This window comes from Cordyceps fumosorosea, assembly GCF_001636725.1.
Source record: "Cordyceps fumosorosea ARSEF 2679 chromosome Unknown scaffold_64, whole genome shotgun sequence".
Classification (NCBI taxonomy): Eukaryota; Fungi; Ascomycota; class Sordariomycetes; order Hypocreales; family Cordycipitaceae; genus Cordyceps; species Cordyceps fumosorosea.
The window spans coordinates 17,110-37,322 of NW_017387364.1; the positions used below are offsets into that span (position 1 = coordinate 17,110).

The window sequence follows — 20,213 nt, forward strand, 5'->3', positions numbered from 1 at the left end:
GGGCAAAACAAGTCGCTTCCCCCGCATGCATGGCGCCACCATCCAGCAAGGCCATGTCCTAGGGTCGAGGAGTCGCCTGGGTTGACCGTGATGGCGCACAGGAGCCAAGATGTGGCGGTTGGCCAAGATGTGGCGGAGGCCTCGACTCCCTGATGAGGCATCTCCCCCGCGCAAAAGGCGAAACAGGTACGTGGGGGGGAGCGTTATTTCAATGGCCAAGGCCGATATGTTCCGCTGAAAACTATGCTGGCCAAGGAATTTATACAGCTCCCAATTTGCCCAGAGTGCGGGATTCTGTTTGCGGCGCAGGTTCCTCGCTGGTGGCGTTGCACCACAGCGCAGAGCCTCACAGGGTTATTGCGCCGCCAGATATACCAGGAGGGGCAAGCTTGTAGTCGAGTCGGTAGGTGGCATGAATAGAGAATAGAGACCAATGACAAGTGATCTCGCTTGGGTGGAACAGAGAGCTCGATAGGTCGCACTGCGGATGGACTAGCACGTGGAAATGAAACCCTGTTTGCCGAATCCGGGGCAATGCAGATATACCTAGGATCAGGTTAGCAGATGGATGGATCATGGCAGCGAATATCCCCTCACTGATTCAGTGCTTGACCCCATTACCCCAACCTCTTGATGGGGCCGTTCAACCGTCCCCGCAAAGGCACAATAGTTTATACGGCGGAGACGCTGTAAGGGTTGCCAACTAACCTCGCCAAGCCCGTGGCCTTGACCTGAGCTCTGGTGAAGCCTTTCCTATGCAGCAACTAGAACTAGAACTAGTTGAAACTAGGCTCCGAAATCACCCTACCCACGAGTGCCGGATGAGGCTGAAATTAACGCATTTACCGAAATACTTACCGGGAGTGCTAGGGAGCTTAATCTGAAGGTACGAGTATCGTATCTGCAACTTGACTTGAAGGTGAGCTTTGCGCGGTTACCCTCAGAACAGAAACAGCACATTGTCATGTAGATCCAATTACTTATGGTGCCACCAAGTGACTCGCACTGCAATGCAACCCGCTGCGCCGCACAGACAATCACGAGCGGGCTATCGTCAGTGGTCATCATGCATTCCAACAGCAACAAGGCATGGGGCCGCTGATAAAAATACTATCTTCGAAAAAGACGGGGACATTGCAACCATGGGTAGAACTGGGTCTTGCTATTCATTTTCGTCAGCCTTCATTCGCTTGATGTCGTCAAACCCCTTGCCGCGCGCTCTACCAGAAAGCAACCACCTCACTACACCTCAGCCGAGGCGGATCCTCCGCTTTTCTTGGCACAAGTCGACCAGTTTCTGATCATCGTCTGGTGCCGAGTATTGGACAATCCCAACCCTCTCATAATGCGACCCGACATCCCTGACCACGAGGACGAAGTGGGTGTGCGCAAAGACCAGCCCTAGCCAGACGCGGCCGGCACTCAGTTCTCTGTGCAGCTCATCCCCGGCTTCCACCTTTTGCGTCACCTTGAGAAAGTAGACCGGGTCATGCTTGGGCACAAAATCCCTCGTGCCAGCCTTGTTACAAAATTTAGGTTCCCACTTGTTGGCGAGATCAACACTGGCCGTCGGATCGATGTCGTGGATGTGCAAGTATACCGAGTCCGTCTGAATAATGATGCATCTGCTGAGCAGTCCTAGCAGCTTCTGAAATCGGGTCGGGTCGTCCATGCACGCTTTGGCGTCCCTTTCGTCCACCAGACGGCCGTCGCGTAGCTCCAACTGTACCGAAACTTGACTCGGCGGCACTTCCTGTTCGAGATTCTGGCTCCACATGGTCCCTCGCCAGCCCATCCATGACCAGCTTGGGAAAACTTCTCGACGCCTCGCGCCCAAGCCAATCTCCCACTGAAGCGCCGAGGCCATCATCTCGCTCACGGTGCGCTGTGCGTCATATCGTAACGGCTGACCCCACACGTGCCGCATACGATCCGGAAAGACTTGCTGGTAGAGGTTCAAAATCCCCGATGCTGCATTCAGGAAGTCGTTTTGGAAACTAATGCTGCGAGTAGAAAAGTCTCGCAGCGTGTCAAAAAGCCGTTCCAGACGCGGTGGCTGCTCCGCCAGGCCAGAGTAGAGAAGCTCGCATCGAAAAGGCGTGCCAATGGCATCGCCGTAGCTGCTGTCCGTCTCGGCTACCAGGGTTCGTTCCTCCTGAATGGTCTCTCGAAACTCTCGCTGCGTACAGTGGAAGTATACTTGTTCGTCGGTAAAGACGAGTTTCCGGGTAGAAACGAGACCTTCTTGGAACGTCCATGCGCGCGTCGCCCATGTTGTGCCTCGAATAGCTTCCTCAACATTGCGGCCCGTCGACACGATTCGGCGACCAGAACTAGTACTGCTGCTTTTCATCCAGATATCTACTGTGGGCGCTCGATTTCTTGCCCTGCTGATGCCCGGCAGGCCGTAGCTCGGGTCGTTTCCAGCGGCTGCAATGATGGTGACGTACGACATGCCGTAAACATCATGCATGTTCTGTATTTGCTCACGCTTCTCCTCACATTCGTGCTGTGGGATGCAGTACCTATCAATCCAGAGGTAGCCGACGCCCAAGCGAGTTGTCACGGTGATGGCATCTTCTATAGTTTGTGGAAGATTGGTTAGCCTAACGGGCGCGGAACTGTTGGCGGAACTCGAAGCGCCCCAAACGTACGACAGCGCCGCGAAGCTTGCGCCCGATGGCAGCGGCATCAAAATTCGCGTGGCACAATTAATGACGGAGAAACCACGCGGTAGTGTACGCCCTCTCGTCAGGCCGCCGCAGAAGCGCCCGTGACGGTGGATGCAGACGTCTATCCACTCCCTCATGGCGCCGAAGTCGGCATTGTCCGGGTCAATACGGCGGACGCGCAGCCCTGCGCCGTTGAAGGTGGGCGAAGACTCGGCCAAGCAGCCATTGCGGTGCGCCGAGAGTGGCGCATCTATAAGGAAGAAGGGACGCATGGAGGCATGAAGCCTGCGAACAAGGAGCCAGGCCGCATCGCGTCGGCTCTTGGCGCGCCCCAGCACCTGGTCGGCCAGCTGTCCAGTGCCCAGCTCGCGCATCACGGGCCGGCTCAGGGGCTGCTGGGCAAGAAGACTTGGTACAGAGTAGAGGCAATATCGGCCCACGCCAGGGGGACCCGAGCCACTGACCTGGTTATCCTGACTGGCAATGGACGCCAATGCCTCGCAGAACGCGCAATTAGGATCCATGCTGACGGCAGCATAGTCGTCAAAAATGGCGAGACCATTTCTGGCTTCTGGTTCGCTCCAGCGGCCGCGGAAAAGGTCGTCGAGATCAAGGCGTTTGCATCGCTGGCACCATTGGTCTGAGCAGCCCAGGCGGGAGGCCATGCTATCGAAGCGTATGTAAGGGAAGGGCCGTACCCTCTAATGCTAACCAGGGTAATGGAGCAGACTCATGTGTCGCCGCGTGCTGACATGGATGAATTTCTGTATTTTCTGTGGATGTGAGGTGTTGGTGACGGAGCAAGAAATCTACTACATGATGCCTTGCCAGGGTTGCTTGATGCCTGAGGTGTACTGTAGATTCGGTGAACTCCTTCCCTACCCCATTGTACATACATAAGTACCTGCGCGCGCGGGGGGTGTTTTTAGACATGGCTAAAAAGTCGTATCAAGTTGCAAGATGTATTTTCGCCATGTTGATAGCTTGTTAGTGGCTTAGGACGTTTCACAGTGAAAATTTGTATGTAAAATAACGTGTCGAAGCCTCCAGGCTCACAACATGGCAAAAATACATGTCCAGACTAGCAGAGTATTTTTGCCCTGTCCAAAAGCACCCCTCCGCCTGGTACATACATACATCGGCATTTAGGAGTACCAGCACCTTAGTAACGATGATACTTACCTATGAGGTACCTACAAGTGTACTAAGGTTGCCCGCTACCAAGATACCAACTAGCCCTATAAAACGTCGAACCAGCCCTAAGTTATTGATTGACCAGGAAAACAATCCTGCGTTATTAGGTTTTTTATTTACTTAATCATTTTTCGTCCGTTTGAAAGTTTTTGTTGAATTTTCCCCCTTCTGCATGCAATGTGCAAGAGCGAAAATCGTGGATACAACATGCCCATACTGATCATTGGCAGCTTGCTTGGGGGGTTGCCGGTGAGTTGGAACAATCTTCGCATCCGTTCGAGCCTTACCTAGGGAAGCAGACATCGTCGCTATTCGAAACACAAAATATCTTTTGCTGCCATTCCCGATTCAACCTCAGAAAAGGAACGCGAGGCTGTGGAAGAAAAAGAAAAGAAGAAGAAGAAAGAAAAGGAGCGTAAAATGGCCAAGTTGACCTGCCTACCGCTAGAGCTAACCTTGGAGGTCATAATAAGCTACCTCAGGCTCCACAACATGATCCAGCTCAGCTGTGCCAACAAGACACTGCGCACAAAACTGCTGCCACGCATCTTCGAGACTGTTCGTTTCTCCAACGAAGAGGCGACAGCTGCAGCAACGCTCGCCGCCGTCAAGATTCACGGCACCTACACCACCCACATCCAGTTTACTGCCACAAGCGAATGCGAGGATGAGCACGTCGCGCCCGCCCTACCCCCGGCGAGGGAATGCCTAGGCTGCGATCGGCAGCCATCCGCTTCAAGTTCAACTTTGTCCATAAAGGGCACGCCCAGCCCTGGACATGGGGATGCATGAAGGGGTTCTTCCGGGACCTAGAAGACCACTACGCTATCCGTCAAGCAGAGAAAGAATATCAGTGGCGCGCCCTAATGAACGAGACCTGGCGAGCCCTCTCGTTGAACATGTCAATGACGGAGCTTACGGTTGATCGATTCATACCCAAGTGGACATCGGCCTTCGGAACCCGCTCATTTCACGATTTCCTCTCAAGACTCGAAGCGGCCAACTTTCGCGTGCTGGGTGACGGCGACACGGACGGCCCGACCGTTCTTACTGCTCGCTACTACGCTAAAGTGGTCGGACACATGGACGAGATGTTCTTCTGTCACATGCACAATGTCAAGTCCTTGAGCCTACGCGCATCAGCAGCAGCGGTGCTCGGCCTGCTCCCGTACGACACCATCTGTGCCCAGCTACCGCTTCGACCAGGATACATGCCCCGACTGCAATTTTTGGAGCTGCAAAATTGCACCGCCGGTCATGAACTGCTCAACTTCCTAGCTGATCATAGGGAAGAGCTTCGCGAGGTTCATCTTGATCGTTGCTTCGTACGTGAGGTCACGGATATTCTCGGCACGGAACTTCAATCTCAACCGCCTGGCACGTCGATTGTGACTTGCTGGAACGACTTTCTAGATGGTGTCAGAAGTTTGGAGCCTCCTAAACTAACTGCGTTTGTCGCCGGTGGTGTTTGGAGAGGCGACGATTTGGCAAGCTGGGTTGATGAGGATGAGTCGGATGATGATTCAGACTACAGCAATGACGAAGACTGCACTATGGAATTTGAACACAACGACAACAACTACGTCACCGACAGCAGCGGCAGCGGCAGCAGCGGCAGTGCTCATCAGAGTATCTACAATTTATATCCTTTATATGCTCATGGCGATGCTTTGGGTGATGTTGAATTTATCAATCATTGGGGGTGGACGAAGGAGTCAACACAATGTGGACGGGAGTGAGGATGGGAATCTATTAGAGTCAAGCAGCGAAGGGAGCTCCCTGTTGACGGATCAATCAGAGTTTACTAGCGAGGAGGCCGAACTCAAAGGATTTTTCCAGGAGAACCCAGGATTCCCCCTTTTTCCGGTAGGCATTTATTTGCAACCAACATGGGCGCTACTATACCGATGCCGCGTCAACGCTGGAGAAAGCTCAAGGAGGGCAGTGAATTGCGCGCATATGCAGACCTGCAAGACTACATTGGTCGAAAGAGGCATCGCGCTGAAGAATAAAATCATGTTTAGCATCAGAAAATGAGAAAATGGTTTACCAGTTAATGCAGAGTCATAACGTAAACCTCGCCGAGTACGTTGTCGCGTTATCATGATGCCGTTACAGGGTAAGATACTTGCTCATGCGCTGTCCACGCAACCCGCAAGCTGCTGTACTTGTAAGGCGCAATGCCTGCTGGCAGCGCTTACTAACTACCTGGCAGCTATCCACTTTTTCCAAGTCAAGACGCCACAACGAAACAGCTAACATTGATTAGTTACCGCAATTGGAGCAGACAGTAACAGCCCAAACTCAGACATTCACAAACCCCGAGTATTTGCAGCCGCCATCAAACCCAGCGGATCAAGACTGCAACCCCGTCGCCATTGCTGAGCTGCCTCATCTCTGCCTCGTCCCCTTTGCCAAGACACGACGCGACGACACGCAACTGGCCTGCAGCGCCACAGCTGACCGACCTGGGCACGCACCTCGTCCATCCGCTGACAGGTGCTACGCACGCCTCATCCTCTGCTAGGCGCGCAATTCGGATATCATTCGCCGTCTCCTCGATAAGCAACATACGACTCGATCTTGCGCGCATTTCTTCCCATCAAGAACCCGGTCGTCACAATGGCGCAAATAATCCAAGACCTCTTCTACTCCTTCGGCAATTGCCTGAGCTGCTTCCCGGGCTCTCCCACCCTCAAAGTCAACAGTCGCAGCTTCAAGATTCTGCAATTACTCGGCGAGGTGAGCACTCCGCCCCCCTCCCTTCCATACGCACACATACCCTCGTGTATCATGCCGTCCCGATATTCCGTCAACGGACGGCCCCTCTAACGCGCAAACCCTCCCAGGGCGGCTTTTCCTACGTCTACCTCGTCCAAGACCTCTCCACAAACGAGCACTTTGCCCTGAAAAAGATCCGCTGCCCCTTCGGCGCCGAGTCCGTCCAGCAGGCCATGCGCGAGGTGGAGGCCTACCGCCTCTTCCGCCACGTCCCCAACATCATCTCCGCCGCCGACCATGCCGTCGCCACCGAGCGCGGCGCCGACGAGGCCACCAAGACCGTCTACGTCCTTCTGCCCTACTACCGCCGCGGTAACCTCCAGGACATGATCAACGCCAACCTCGTCAACCACTCCAGGTTTCCCGAGCGCCACCTCATGACCCTCTTCCTCGGCGTCTGCAAGGCCCTCCGCGCCATGCACGACTACCACGCCCCGCCCACCGAGCGCATGGAGATGGGCGACGAGGCCGACAATCACAACCGGCTCGGTCCGAGCACGGCCGGTGGCAGCAGCAGCACGGCCAGTCGCGGAAACACGAAACGCACAGAGGAGGACGAGGAGACGGAGCAAGAGAGACCCCTCATGGAATCGGAAGATCAGATTGGGCAAGGCGGCAAGACAAAAGCCTATGCGCATCGCGACATAAAACCAGGTTTGTCCATACGAACCAACCCCCATTCATCACCTCTACCCTGCTAACGTCCTCCCAGGCAACATCATGATAGACGACTCCGGCTCGGACCCCATACTCATGGACCTCGGCTCCGTCGCGCCCTCGCCCATCCCCGTCACCTCCCAGTCCGTCGCCCTGCAGATCCAGGAGACCGCCGCCGAGCACTCCACCATGCCCTACCGCGCGCCCGAGCTCTTCGACGTCCAGACCGGCACCGTCGTCGACACCAAGGTCGATATCTGGTCCCTCGGCTGCACCCTCTTCGCCTGCCTCGTCGGCAAGTCCCCTTTTGAGATGCGCTCCGACGAGACCGGCGGCACCCTCTCGCTCTGCATCATGGGCGGCGACTGGCGCTTCCCCGACCAGTACCCCAACGGCGCCAAGCGCGTCAACAGCATCCAGGTCGCCAAGGCAAAGGCCGCCGCCGGGGGCACCGCCGCCGCCGGTGGTGGTGGTGCCGGGGAGGGCTCCTCCGGCGAGGCGGCCATCAGCGAGCCCATTCGCGAGATTGTCCGCCAGTGTCTCAAGGTCGAGCCGGCTGAACGTCCTGATATTCATCAGTTAATCACCATGGTGGAAAACGTCCTTCAGAACCTACCCAACGGGGATTACGACTCGTAATTGCCCAGTATATATGCTTGCATGCAGTCTACCATGTACCAGTGTATTATCGCAACTGTTATTCTGTTTTGTTGTTGCTGCAGTTTCATACTAGCCTTTCAACATTGAGTTACGACGAGCCAGTCTTTACACACGTTTTCATCATCTAGGATAGCCAGGATAGCCAGGATAGCCAGGATAGCCTTAGGGGAGTGCCTTTTATATTTACTCAGGATAGAGGCTAGCAATGCTATGACATGCAATTCATCCATGAACCATGCAATTTCTCGTCGCAGTGTCGCTCAAACTTCCACGCAAGCGCACCCTACTTCATTATCGCCCTACAGCTGAAGCTTAAAGGTGGCTACCTCAAATGGCCGCAGCTTGATCGCAAACTTGCCCCCGCTAAACGGCACGTCCTCGCCTTCGTCCTCGAGAATGTTGCACTTGGACACGCGCTTGACATCAAAACTCGTTTCAATCGTGCCTCGGCTGTGGCCACCTAGTGACTCGTACACTCTGACAATGATGCTCTTTCCAGGATTGACGCAAAGACCCTCACGACGGCTCACATCCTCGTCATCGTGGCCGCGCTTGATGGTATCCAAAATCAGCGACGCAGACTCATCGACATTAACCAGTCTGATCGGGGCGCTGCCGAGATTCTCAATGGTGGTCTTGGGCGCCGAGAGAATCTTGAGGGGCGAGTTAAAAGCATAGCCGGCTCGAACAGTTGCCGAGGAAAGGGTGCCCTTGTGAGGGAGGATGGCCCAGCGAATATTGTGCTTGCCCATGTCTGCGTGCTCATCGGGCGACTTGGGCGAGCGGAGGAGGGACAAACGCATGACTTTGCCAGCCGTAGCAAAGCCGTACTTGCTGTCGTTGAGGATCGAAACACCATAGTTGTGCTCTGACAAGTCGGCAAACTTGTGACAGCACACCTCAAACTTGGCCATGTCCCAGCTGGTATTGTAGTGAGTGGGACGCTTGGTGATGCTGTAGGCGGTCTCGTACGAGGCTTCAGTGTTGACAATGTTGACGGGGAACTCCACCTTGAGAAATTTGGAGTTTTCGTGCCAGTCAACTTCGGCGGAGCACTCGACCCATGAAGACTGGCCCTTGAGAGCGGCAGAGAGGCTGATGTAGGCTTTCATGGAGCTTTGCTTGCTAATCTGAATGTCTGTCACCAGCGTCACGCGGTGAGGTTTGGCCTCGTGGATACGAGTCTCGCCGTACTGCACGTTCTTCTTGGTGTTGAGGTGGTACACCTCGACATCCCAGGCCTCCCAGTAGATGGGGATATCGTCAAAAATGACAAACTTGTTTGCTTTGGTGCCCTTTTCGACAATCTCGCGGTCGTTGAGACGATCATGGAGAGATGTGATGCAGCCGCCCTCAACTTCAACCCGAAAATGGTCATTCTGGAGTACAAATTGATCCTTGGTGACTTGGCGCACGGTAACGGCAGACTCAGTGCTCTGTACCTTGAAAGATCGAACGGGAAGTAGCTGTCCGTCTCCGCATGCGACGCCAACCTCGGTCTCAGAAATCTCGACAATTTCCTTACGATGCCAGGGCAGAGTATTGAGAACGACGGATTCTTGGACAGAAGAGGCGCGGAGGTCCGATGCATTCAGGCTTTGGTAAACCTCCTTGAGGAGGGCGTGGCCAGTCTTGAAGACGTCGGCGTAGAGCTTGTCGGTGTCGTCGTAACACATCTCTATGGAGCTGCCAGGAAGGCAGTCGTGGAACTGGCAGAGCAGGACAGTCTCCCACATGTTATCGATGTCCTCGGTAGGATACTTGTAAGACTTGTTCTTGATGGAGGCAATGGTGGCAAGCTGCTCAATGTCGCGGAGCATGACCTCAGCCTTGCGGTTATAGTACTTGTTATTGGCCTGGGTGGTGTAGGTGCCGCGGTGGAGCTCAAAGTACAACTCGCCGTACCAGGTCGGGAAAGCGTCGGCCTTGGCCGTCAGACGGTCAAAGAAGTCATCGACCGAGAGGCCAAGCTTGAGCTTGGGAATACCACCAATGGTGTTGCTGATGCCGGCGCAGCGGCGAAGCTTCTCCAGATGTTGCCAGGTGGGACCACCACCACCGTCACCCTTACCAAAGACGAGGAGCGAGGAGCTGTCGGTGCGCATCGTCTTGTGCTTGGAGATGCTCTTGCGAATGTCACTCAAGTTGGCTTCTGAGGTGTACGTCTCGGAGGGGGGCATGTGGCAGATGACCTGGCTGCCGTCCGGGCTGACCCACATGAAGGTGGTATGAGGGAAGTTATTGATGTTGTTCCAACTCAGCTTCTGGGTCATGAAGCGATCCATGCCGGCGAGTCGGCAAAGCTGGGGCAGCTGGCTAGAGTAGCCAAAGGTGTCGGGCAGCCAAAAGGTGCGGCTGCGGGAACCAAACTCGGATTCGAAGAAGCGCTGTCCGTAAAAGAATTGGCGGACAAGGGACTCGCCGCTAGGCATGTTGGTGTCGTGCTCAACCCAGCTACCACCAATGGGATGAAACTGGCCCTCCTTAACCTTGGCCTTGACACGGTCAAAGGCACGAGGGTAAAGCGTCTTGAGCCACTTGTACTGCTGGGCCTGGGAGCAGGCAAAATGTGCTTCGGGGTATCGTTCCATGAGGTCGCACTGGCTGGACCAGGAGCGGGCAACCTTGCGCTTGGTTTCGTCAAAGGGCCAGAGCCAGCAGCTGTCAATGTGGCAGTGGCCAATGCCGAAGACGGTGGGGTTCTTGCCGACCTCGTAGACGCGATGCGAGTCGACGTCGGGGCCAATGACTTCCTGGGCAATCTTGCGGCACTTGAGAATGGAGTCTTGGTTGTCGACCTGGAAAGTATCAATAATCTTCATGGCGACAGCCAGTGCCTTGTTCTGCTCAGCCGAGTCCTCGGGAAGCTCGCGGGCGGCATCGCCAATCTGCCAGATATCAAAGAGAAGCATACGGGCCTGGTAATTGACGGCGGCAATGTTTGCCTTGGAGATGGTAAAGTACCTGTTGGGGTCGGGGGGCGTGTTGTCGGTGGTGCCGTCGGGGGCATTGCCGAACATGCCATTGCAGGCCATCTCAATGTAAATGACATGCTCCTTGCCGTCACGGAAGTCGTCGGGGATAACCCACTCAATCCGGTCACCGTTTCCAGTGAGACCTTGGAGGGGCATCCCGTCGTCGGTCCATATCATGCCCTCATTGTTGGCATCCCACTCAAGAATGACAAATTCTTCGTCGGCGAGCGCTTTGGGGATGGTGATGGTGACGTGGAACCAGTGCGTAGTCCACGAGGGTCCAAAGGCATCGCCAATATGAGCCTTTTCAAACTCGTGGGAAACAGCTTCCTGGAATGAGGGACGATCCTGTCCAGGAGCGGCCCAAACGGCGAGCTTGACAGTGGGCTCGCCGGAGTATCGGGCATTGTACATGTTACTAGAGAGGGTCAGCAGAGGGAAGATGGCAGGGCCAAGGCGGCAGCGGGTGGACGTACGCCAAGAGATTGACCTTTTCATATTGGCCAGGTTTGTAGAAGGGATCGATGCGACCCTGAAGAATGCTCGTCTTGGCGACGCCGACGGGTTTGTCGGCGAAGACAGGGTAGGCACCCCTGCTCTTGTGATCGTGGCCGCCACCCATAGTATCAACTTCGAAAGCGTGGCCGGGTGCAGGAGGGGCAGACCTGTTGGAGATGCGACGAAGTCGTGGCGGTAACGGATGAGAAAGGCCGGCGGTGGTGGAATGGCGCGGGCAGTCGGCGGGCAGGGCGGTGGTGAGGGCTGCGTTTGGACTGTCGAGTCAAGAGTTTAAGTAAGCATTGATCATGGATGGTCTGAATAGTCTGGATAGTCTGGGTAATCTGGAGTATTTCGATAGTCTGGATAGTCTGGATTATCTGGATTATCTGGATACTCTGGATACTCTGGATAATCTAGATAATCTCAACTGTCCAAACAAAGGCGCGAGCACAGGCAGAATCGCAGAATGTGGGACGGGGCGGACGGGAAGAAAGAAGAGGATGAAAGGTGTTCTTTCAAGTTGATGCCGCCGCGCTGAAGAAGATGGACAAGAAAAGGTTAGGGGAAGGGAGAGTTGGAAGTGAGCAGGCGGGGTGCTTAAAAGCACCTGAATAAGGTGAGCCATGCAACCTTGTGACGACGAATTTGTGGATTGGACGAGGGAATCTGGGAGCTCGAAGCCGGGGAAGGGGAGCCACTAAAGCCACTAAGCCGAGAGGATCCGTGGGGGGTTTGCAGGTGCTGTAGGCAGGGTTCACAGAAGCTCGAAGCACAGGGCATTCGGAGGAGCTTGTACTAGGCGGTAGCGAGCGAAGGCTAAGCGGTGGGGGAAACCAGCTCTGTTTGGGCAGGTCGGCATTGCCTTGAACCAGTCATCCATGCTTCATCCATGCGTTCTTTTGTTTTGTGCTCTTCTGCAGCCGAATTGCTCGCTCAGGATGTGTCGTCGGTGAGAGGCTTCTCTCGCAGGCTGGTCAAAAATGCCAGGTGGCTCATTCTACCCCAACCAAGATGGAGTAGGCGGTACGGATACCGAGCTCACTTTGTCCTTTGGACGCCCAGGTAAAAGGGAAATAATCGTATGTTCGACGGGCAATATACCCGGCCACAACGGGTCTGTTCCGGTACCCGAAGGTGGCTGCAAGGTATTGGCTGTGGTGACAATAGTGACAGGTTCGTCGAGAGAGTGGACCAGGCAGACAGCGGCATCTTGTTCAACCTACCCCATCGCGAGCCGGTCGGGCGTCCTAGTTGCCGTCATTTCGGATGCAACAGTATGTAGAAATAGATGAAGAAAACGTCCAAGAGTAGCGATATTCGGTCGTCGATGCAAGTCGTCGGCTCGGAGGATAAAGGTAAGACAGGTACAGGGTAGGAAATGCTGGTCACCAATCAGTGCTGCGTGGTGGTGTTGATGGACGGCGGCTTGACCATGATAGCTAGGAATTAGCCAAAAGAAAAAGGAGGGGAGATAATTGACGTCTAGAGTTCCTTTCGTCTTGCAATCTTGTCAAGAGCCGCTGTCTGTTGCGTTGCACCTACCACTCTATCCCAAGCAGGAGCCAGGGAAGCAGTCGGCGCAACGAAATGACGTTGGTATCCAGATTATCTGTATAGGTAGTCTGGATTCTCTGGATTCTCTGGGTAATATGGATAATATGGCTATCTGGATTATCCAGATAACCCAGACTATCCATGTCCCTTTCTATTCTTCAATAACACAATCTCAAATTCGCAGAATTCCAGTCTAGCCCAGCGCTAGAGTAAGAGCGGATTGTGGCAGCCATAGTGATACTGGCCACTAATAACTAACCACTATCAGAGGTACAGAGTATGGCAAACCTCCACGGTCAAACCTTCACCTGCGTATTCGCACCCCCTCAAACGCGCAACAATCGCGCCCATGTTTCGCAGACGCGCTTGCCATGCTCTTCAGGATCTGGCAAGCCATCGCCCACGCATTCTGACGCTGAAATGTCCAGCCTGCCTTCAACCCCCCTCCTGCTGGTCACCCGCCGCCCCGTTCGTCGCCCATGTTAGGGGCAAGAAAACCAAGACCACCGTCCAGCTGTCTGACCTGCCTCAAGGCTCCGTCCAGGTAGACCCCCTCCCTGCGGACCAAGAAAAGAATGTCGCGGCATATCCTACCGTCGTGCAGCAGGCACGCCGCAACATGAATAAGTTTGACAATTGCGTCCTCTTAACTCGTGTTGGTGGCTTCTACGAGCTGTACTTTGAGCATGCAGACGAGTACGCGCCTCTGCTCAACTTGAAGCTGGCTTCCAAGAAAACGAGCGCCGGCCCGGTTTCCATGGTATTTCCAATTCCGTTTGCCCTTTTTGTTTCAGTCACCTCCGGAATCACAGCTAACTTGCCCCAGGCTGGCTTCCCATTCTTCCAGCTGGACCGCTATCTCAGTATCTTGGTCCAAGACCTCAACAGATATGTTGCCCTGGCTGAGGAGTTCCCCAACGATGCACAAGAAAAGATCAATTCCGGAGGTCTCATGCATGATAGAAGGGTTGCTCGCATCATTACCCCCGGCACTCTTATTGACGAAAATTTCATCGACCCCTATGCCAACAACTATGTCATGGCCATCCATGTGCCCCCCCAGCCAGCACCCACGTCTGATGATCCTGTCTCCCTTGGCCTGGCCTGGTTGGATCTCTCCACTGGACAATTCTTTACACAGCAGGCTGACCTCTCATCCCTCGCTTCAATCTTATCTCGCATCGCCCCTAGGGAGGTTGTTCTCAACCAAGATTTTGAGTTGCACAAGGACCACGGCATCTTCTCCATACTCGCCGAGGACAGACATCTCGTTACATACACCCCACCGGGCAGCTTGTCCCATGTCTCAGACTGGGATAGCATGCTTGAATCCGAAATCCCCCAGAAAACTCGCGAGAGCTTCTCTACAGATGAGATTGGCGCCGGCCATTTAGTTCTCGGCTATGTCAAAGACCGCTTACAAGGCATGAGTATGAAGCTTCAGCCGCCTCTACGCTACGAAAACGTGCAAGTCATGGTCATAGATAAGAATAGTTTGCGGGCTTTGGAAGTCAAGCACACCATTCGCGACGGTTTCTTTCGCGGGAGTCTGCTACACGCCATCCGCCGCACTGTTACCAAGAGCGGCTCACGCTTGCTCAACGAATGGCTCAGCGCACCCTCGACTTCCACCGACGACATCACTGCCCGACAAGACTTGGTTGCCCGCTTTCTAGCCTCACCCGACCTCTGCGACCTCGTCGTCACATTACTCCGACGTAGCCATGACACGCAACGGCTCGCCCAAAAGTTTGCGCTTGGCAGAGGCGACGCCGACGATCTCGTTGATCTGGCCAACACAATCCAAGCAACTTCCCAGATTGTCAGCCTTCTTAACAAAGCCGTCGCCGAGCCTTCATCAGAGTCCCTAGAATGCCTTACGAAACGGATAGATATCCAGGAGCCTCTGACGCTTGCTCGCCGCATCACCGAGGCCATTGATGAGGATGGTGTCGTTTTGCAGCACCAAGTCGCAGAATCCGAAGCCAGCCAGATGATGGCCCTGGCCGAAGGCATCGTTGCCGCAGAAGGATCCGCTGAGGATGCCCAGTCGTTGCCCAAAAGCAAGAAGAAGCGGCCCACAACCATCAAGGAATATTACGCCGAGGATAACGATGCCTGGATTATGAAACCACAAGCCAGCCCCGCACTCAGCAAACTCCATGCCCAACTGAATTCGCTGTTGGAAGAGCGTGAGTCTCTTGGGGAGACCCTTCGCGAGCGCCTGGGCGCACCCAGTCTGACTCTGAAGTGGACGCCGAGTCTCGGCCATATTGCGCATATAAAGGGCAAGGACGCCAAAAACCTGGCCGACGTTCGCACCCTGTCCTCCAGTCGGTCTACCCGCTCTTTTCACCTCGCCGAATGGACCACTCTCGGCCAGCGTCTGGACCAGGCGCGGTTTCACATTCGCCGCGAGGAACAGCGCGTCTTCCAGTCGCTCAGAGAACACGTCGTCGTGAACATTGTCAAGCTGCGCCGCAACGCTGCTGTCCTCGACGAGCTTGACATTGCCACGTCCTTTGCACGACTAGCGACTGAGCAGGGGCTATCACGGCCCATCCTCAACAACTCCTCAGCACACACCATCATTGGCGGCAGGCATCCTACCGTCGAGGGCGGGCTCGTCGACCAGGGACGCAGTTTCGTCGCAAACGACTGCATGGTGGGCAATCCTGCCGCTGGCTCTCTCTGGCTGATCACTGGACCAAATATGGCCGGTAAAAGTACGTTTCTGCGCCAGAACGCCCTGATCACCATCATGGCACAAATCGGATGCTATGTGCCGGCATCCTACGCTGAGCTCGGCATCGTCGACGCCATCTTCAGTCGTGTCGGCTCGGCCGATAACTTGTACCGCGACCAAAGCACATTCATGGTCGAGATGCTCGAGACAGCGCACATCCTGAAGCATGCCACGCCCAAGTCGTTCGTGATCATGGACGAGATCGGACGAGGCACGACGCCGGAAGACGGCGCGGCCGTGTCATACGCCTGCTTACACCATCTGGTTACCATTAACCAGTGCCGCACGCTATTCGCCACGCATTTCCACGCCGTTGCGGATCTCGCCGAGGCGGATGGACTATGCGACCCGAACCACAGCCCAGTGCAGCTGTATTGTACGGACATAGATGAGGATGCGGACGGCGGATTCGTCTACGTTCACCGGCTGCGAAAAGGCATCAACCGAAAGAGCCATGCGCTCAAAGCGGCAAGACGAGCTGGGTTGCCGGAGCCGGCGCTACAAATGGCACAGAGGGTATTGAAGGGGATGGATGCGCATTGAATGGGCATGCGCAGTGTAGCTGGGCCAATGGAACTACAGATGGGCAACCAGAGGATGTTGAACATGTACACTATTATTTCTTTTCAAAGCGGTTAGCTGCGGTTCCTATTGTAAATTGAGGAGACAAAAGAGGGAAGATGAAGAGGTCGGTCATAGGGTGGTGATGTATGTGTCATCAAGAAAGATTCAGGGTTAAAAAGCTCTTGAACGTTTTCATAATCTTTCCGACAAAGATGGTAAAATGGCGTTGAGAAAAAAAATGACGACTAACCTTTTTGGCAAAGAAAGACACATCGCAACCGTCCAAGTAGGGTTCAACATGCATTCACGGTGTATAGCGAGATGGCGCACATTTAGACGCGACCGACCGGCATTCAAAAATTTTGATTGGCTTTTGTTTCGTGACAGTCATATCATCGTACCGACAGCGAATTCTACAGCTGGCGGTGACATATGTGCGCGATACTGTTGATCTCCATAGCATGACGATCCCAACCAAACGTTCCGTGCGCCCGGCATTCATCGTGATCAAGTGACTGCATTTAGTCGCTACAAGACAAGTTAGCAACACATACGTAGGGCAGGGCCTCTGGTGCACGTACAAGAGACCACCGAAGGAGCCGTCAGAGTCCTCAGCCTCGGACTCCTCCTTCGCAGCGGCCTTGGGGGCCTCGGCGCCACCAGAAGCAGCAGCCGCGGCAACGGGAGCGGCCGAGGCGTAGGCGTCGGGGTTGGCGATGCGGTCCTTGAGCTCCTCGATCTCGGGCCAGGAGAAGTCAGTCTCGATGGCGACGGCGAGGACGTTCTTGTACGAGTTGACGACCGAGTGCATGACCGAGGGCAGGGTGGGGAAGCTGATGGCCAGCGAGATGCACGCGACGGCGCTGATGCAGCTGGTCAGCGTCTTGAGGAGCTGCTCCTCGCCAATGTCGAGCACGCTGGGGTCGAAGCACTGGCCCTCGTCGTAGACCTGCGCGACGCCCATGCCGAAGGTGAAGGGCGAGATGTTGAGCATGTTGAGCAGGGTCGCCTCGGAGGGGCCGACCTTGGCGCCCTTCTCGACGAGCTTGAGGTCGGTGGTGATTTCAATGGTACCACGGGCGATCTTGGTGGGCACGCTGAGGGCCTGGAAGAAGGAGGTCTTGCCGGGCTCCATGCCGGTGTTGCCAGCGGGCACCCAGACATCGATGGGGGCCAGGGCACCGGCACGGGCGGGCGCGGCGACGCGGTTGGCGAGGACGAGGTCACGGGTCTCCTTGAGGTCGCCGTTGGTGAAGACGAAGCCAACGTTGCCCTTGACGAAGGGCAGGAGACGCTCGTACTCGGGGGTGTCGTTGATGAAACCCTTGAGGGCACGGCGAACCTAGAGGGGGTTTAGTTAGCATCTGGACGCCGGAAAGTCGTGCGCGCGAGCGCGCATTGAGCCGCCGAGGTCGTACCATAGTGTTCTTGCCCATCAGGACAACACCCTTGCCGCGGAGGGAGTGACGAATCTCGTGCATCTGCTGAGACGAGACATTGTCAATCTCGACGATGAAGATGGACTTGTACTCCTCGAGCAAGCCCTTGAGCTTGTCGAAGTAGCCGGCCTTGTTCGCAGTCTTGCCCCCCATATCTTCTTATGATAAAGGCAGGGTATTTAAGGGCAAGGAGTTTTTTTTTTGTAATTAGGTGATGGTGATGATTGTCGTTGGACGTTGTGTAAGAGAAGCTCTCCTTAAGCTATCGCGAAGGCACACAATAGTTTTCGACTGCCCGCGAATTTTTTGTGCCAAATGCCACCGCTTATTAGCGAGAAGTGTGTGCTTGTCCCACTTGTTTTCTTTGCTAGGGCTTGCAGAGAGATCCCCATTCTTGGCCTAGCGCAAAGATGGAAGCAGGTATCAATGTATCTTTTCTGGGCCAAAGGTACATCGGCAATGTATCTTTTTTGTCAGACTGAAGTGATTCTGCTCCCCGAGACTCTTATATGAAAAAAAGTGCACTTGACTGCCAACCCCAACAATAACGAAGGAAGTTTCTAATCATCGCTATAGGGAGGCGTATTCATCATGAAGATTCCTTACAACTGTCTTCATACACACAGAAACGTCCTGTTTGCGGCACGGGGTGGAAAGATTCACACCTTCAACCTGCTAGACGGCGCTCACATCGCAAGATGGCAACACCCGGAACTACAGACATGTATAGTGGCAGACGTCGAGGCTTCATCAGCGGTAGAACCAGGACAGCAAGATGCAGACGACGCTGTCGTGGCCGATGAGGAGGCGCAGCAGCCGCCTTCCAAGCGCCAAAAGGTGACCACAGGTGATGGCGGACACCAAAGCAATGACGCGGAGGAAAAGGCGGGTGGCAAAAAGGCGCGCGCCAAAGAGCAACGGAAGCCCAAGCCGATACCGGTACCGGATCGTCCTACAATCATCCAATTGGCAACGACCAGTGATGGAAGCCACCTGGTTGCCGTGTCGAGCCATGACAAGGCGGTGTGGGTTTTCAAGCACGACGGCGCCGGCCAGCTCACCCAGCTCAGCAAGAGGTACACCCAGCTCACGGAAATCTCATAAATCTTCTCTGGCTAACAATCACCCTTCCATTAGAATCATGCCAAAGCGGCCTTCGGCCATCACAGTGTCGCCAGACTCGCAAATCCTCGTCGCCGACAAGTTCGGCGACGTCTACGCCATTCCCCTGATCAAGAGCTCCGAGCCATACGTGCCGCCCCCCAACGCCTCCTCCTCCACTGGGCCTCAAAATCCCGCTGCCACCGCGCAGCCTGCCGCCACCGTCCTCACCGTGCACTCCAAGGGCAACCGCGCCGCGCTCGCCGCGCAGCAGCGGCAGCTCGAGAAGCCCACCGAGGCCGTCCGCGCCGAGGGCCCGGACTTTGCGCACACGCTGCTCCTCGGCCACGTGTCCATGCTCACGGCGCTCGTCCTCGGCGAGGACGCGCAGCGCCGGCGGTACATCCTGACGGGCGACCGCGACGAGCACATCCGCGTGTCGCGGTACGTGCCCCAGGCGCACGTCATCCACGGGTACTGCCTGGGCCACAGGGAGTTTGTCGGGGCCATGACGATCCCGCCAAGGCGCAAGGAGCTCCTCGTTTCTGGAGGGGGTGATGAGGATCTGCTGGTGTGGGACTGGGTCAACGGCAAGCTCCTGTCGAGGACCAGCATCGTGACGCCGGCCAAGGAAGTCATCCCGCAAGCGAGCGCCGTCGCCGTGTCCAGGCTTCTCGCCCTCGAGTATCCCGGCGAGCAAGGCCCACAGACGCACATTGTTGCGATATGCGAAGGGTGAGTCGAGATTCCGAAAACATGCCATTCGCTTGACTGCCAACCAGGACTAACACCCACCGCTCCATAGCATCCCTGCCGTCTTCACGTGGCAGCTTCTCGAAGACAACACTCTGACGAGGCCAGGCGTCATCCAGCTCCCGGGAAAGCCTCTGGACATCGCCGAGAGCCCAGCCAGCGACGACACCGTGAGCCTCTCTGTCGCGCTGCACGTCCCGGAAGGTTCGAGCGCCGAGGCCGCGCGCAGCCTACACATCATCCGCCTTATGGTCGACGATGGTCGCCTTGCCGTCAACACGATTGCGCCCGTCGGCGACGAGTCGCTGGAGAGTAGTGAGCAGGATGTCGTGGAGGAGGATGTCCGGACGCTGTTCTACACTGTTGAGCATCTCCGCAAGCAGCAGGCGAGTGGCCAGGAAGAGGGCGAGACAGAGCAGCAAGGAGACAGTGTTGCCGAAGAATAAAAAGGAAAGGTCGCATTACGATACCCAAGTACAGCGGAAAAAATGTACCACAGCATCAACATAGTTCACACATAAACATGGTACAAGACGAGTATAAATTCTGTATATTAAGATGCGTGTTTCGCGAAAGCAATATGACAAAACTTTGGAATTGACTGAAATCACTGTCT

The 20,213-nt window shown here is 55.3% G+C and overlaps 7 protein-coding genes across 7 annotated transcripts; 4 read left to right on the forward strand and 3 right to left on the reverse strand.

The window, feature by feature from the left end:
- Nucleotides 1-1,249: 1,249 nt before the first annotated feature.
- ISF_09678 (Heterokaryon incompatibility) lies at nt 1,250-3,337 on the reverse strand (the record flags this gene model as incomplete). The annotated part of the gene is made up of 1 exon (XM_018853279.1): nt 1,250-3,337. One exon carries the CDS (start codon nt 3,335-3,337, stop codon nt 1,250-1,252), a length of 2,088 nt encoding a protein of 695 aa, XP_018699528.1.
- Nucleotides 3,338-4,358: 1,021 nt separating this feature from the next.
- On the forward strand, nt 4,359-6,125 carry ISF_09679 (hypothetical protein; the record flags this gene model as incomplete). Its single annotated transcript, XM_018853280.1, has 3 exons — nt 4,359-4,541; nt 4,607-5,495; nt 6,082-6,125. The coding sequence occupies 3 exons, from the start codon at nt 4,359-4,361 to the stop codon at nt 6,123-6,125; spliced, it is 1,116 nt and encodes a 371-aa protein (XP_018699529.1).
- Nucleotides 6,126-6,488: 363 nt separating this feature from the next.
- ISF_09680 (Protein kinase-like domain protein) lies at nt 6,489-7,943 on the forward strand (the record flags this gene model as incomplete). The annotated part of the gene is made up of 3 exons (XM_018853281.1): nt 6,489-6,608; nt 6,716-7,301; nt 7,360-7,943. The coding sequence occupies 3 exons, from the start codon at nt 6,489-6,491 to the stop codon at nt 7,941-7,943; spliced, it is 1,290 nt and encodes a 429-aa protein (XP_018699530.1).
- A 320-nt stretch (nt 7,944-8,263) lies between these two features.
- ISF_09681 (alpha-mannosidase) lies at nt 8,264-11,561 on the reverse strand (the record flags this gene model as incomplete). Its single annotated transcript, XM_018853282.1, has 2 exons — nt 8,264-11,357; nt 11,416-11,561. The coding sequence occupies 2 exons, from the start codon at nt 11,559-11,561 to the stop codon at nt 8,264-8,266; spliced, it is 3,240 nt and encodes a 1,079-aa protein (XP_018699531.1).
- Nucleotides 11,562-13,343: 1,782 nt separating this feature from the next.
- Nucleotides 13,344-16,283, forward strand: ISF_09682 (MutS2 protein; the record flags this gene model as incomplete). Its single annotated transcript, XM_018853283.1, has 2 exons — nt 13,344-13,754; nt 13,821-16,283. The coding sequence occupies 2 exons, from the start codon at nt 13,344-13,346 to the stop codon at nt 16,281-16,283; spliced, it is 2,874 nt and encodes a 957-aa protein (XP_018699532.1).
- A 542-nt stretch (nt 16,284-16,825) lies between these two features.
- ISF_09683 (60S acidic ribosomal protein P0) lies at nt 16,826-17,896 on the reverse strand (the record flags this gene model as incomplete). Its single annotated transcript, XM_018853284.1, has 3 exons — nt 16,826-16,832; nt 16,886-17,646; nt 17,723-17,896. The coding sequence occupies 3 exons, from the start codon at nt 17,894-17,896 to the stop codon at nt 16,826-16,828; spliced, it is 942 nt and encodes a 313-aa protein (XP_018699533.1).
- A 438-nt stretch (nt 17,897-18,334) lies between these two features.
- On the forward strand, nt 18,335-20,043 carry ISF_09684 (Quinoprotein amine dehydrogenase; the record flags this gene model as incomplete). The annotated part of the gene is made up of 3 exons (XM_018853285.1): nt 18,335-18,819; nt 18,881-19,579; nt 19,650-20,043. The coding sequence occupies 3 exons, from the start codon at nt 18,335-18,337 to the stop codon at nt 20,041-20,043; spliced, it is 1,578 nt and encodes a 525-aa protein (XP_018699534.1).
- Nucleotides 20,044-20,213: the final 170 nt, after the last annotated feature.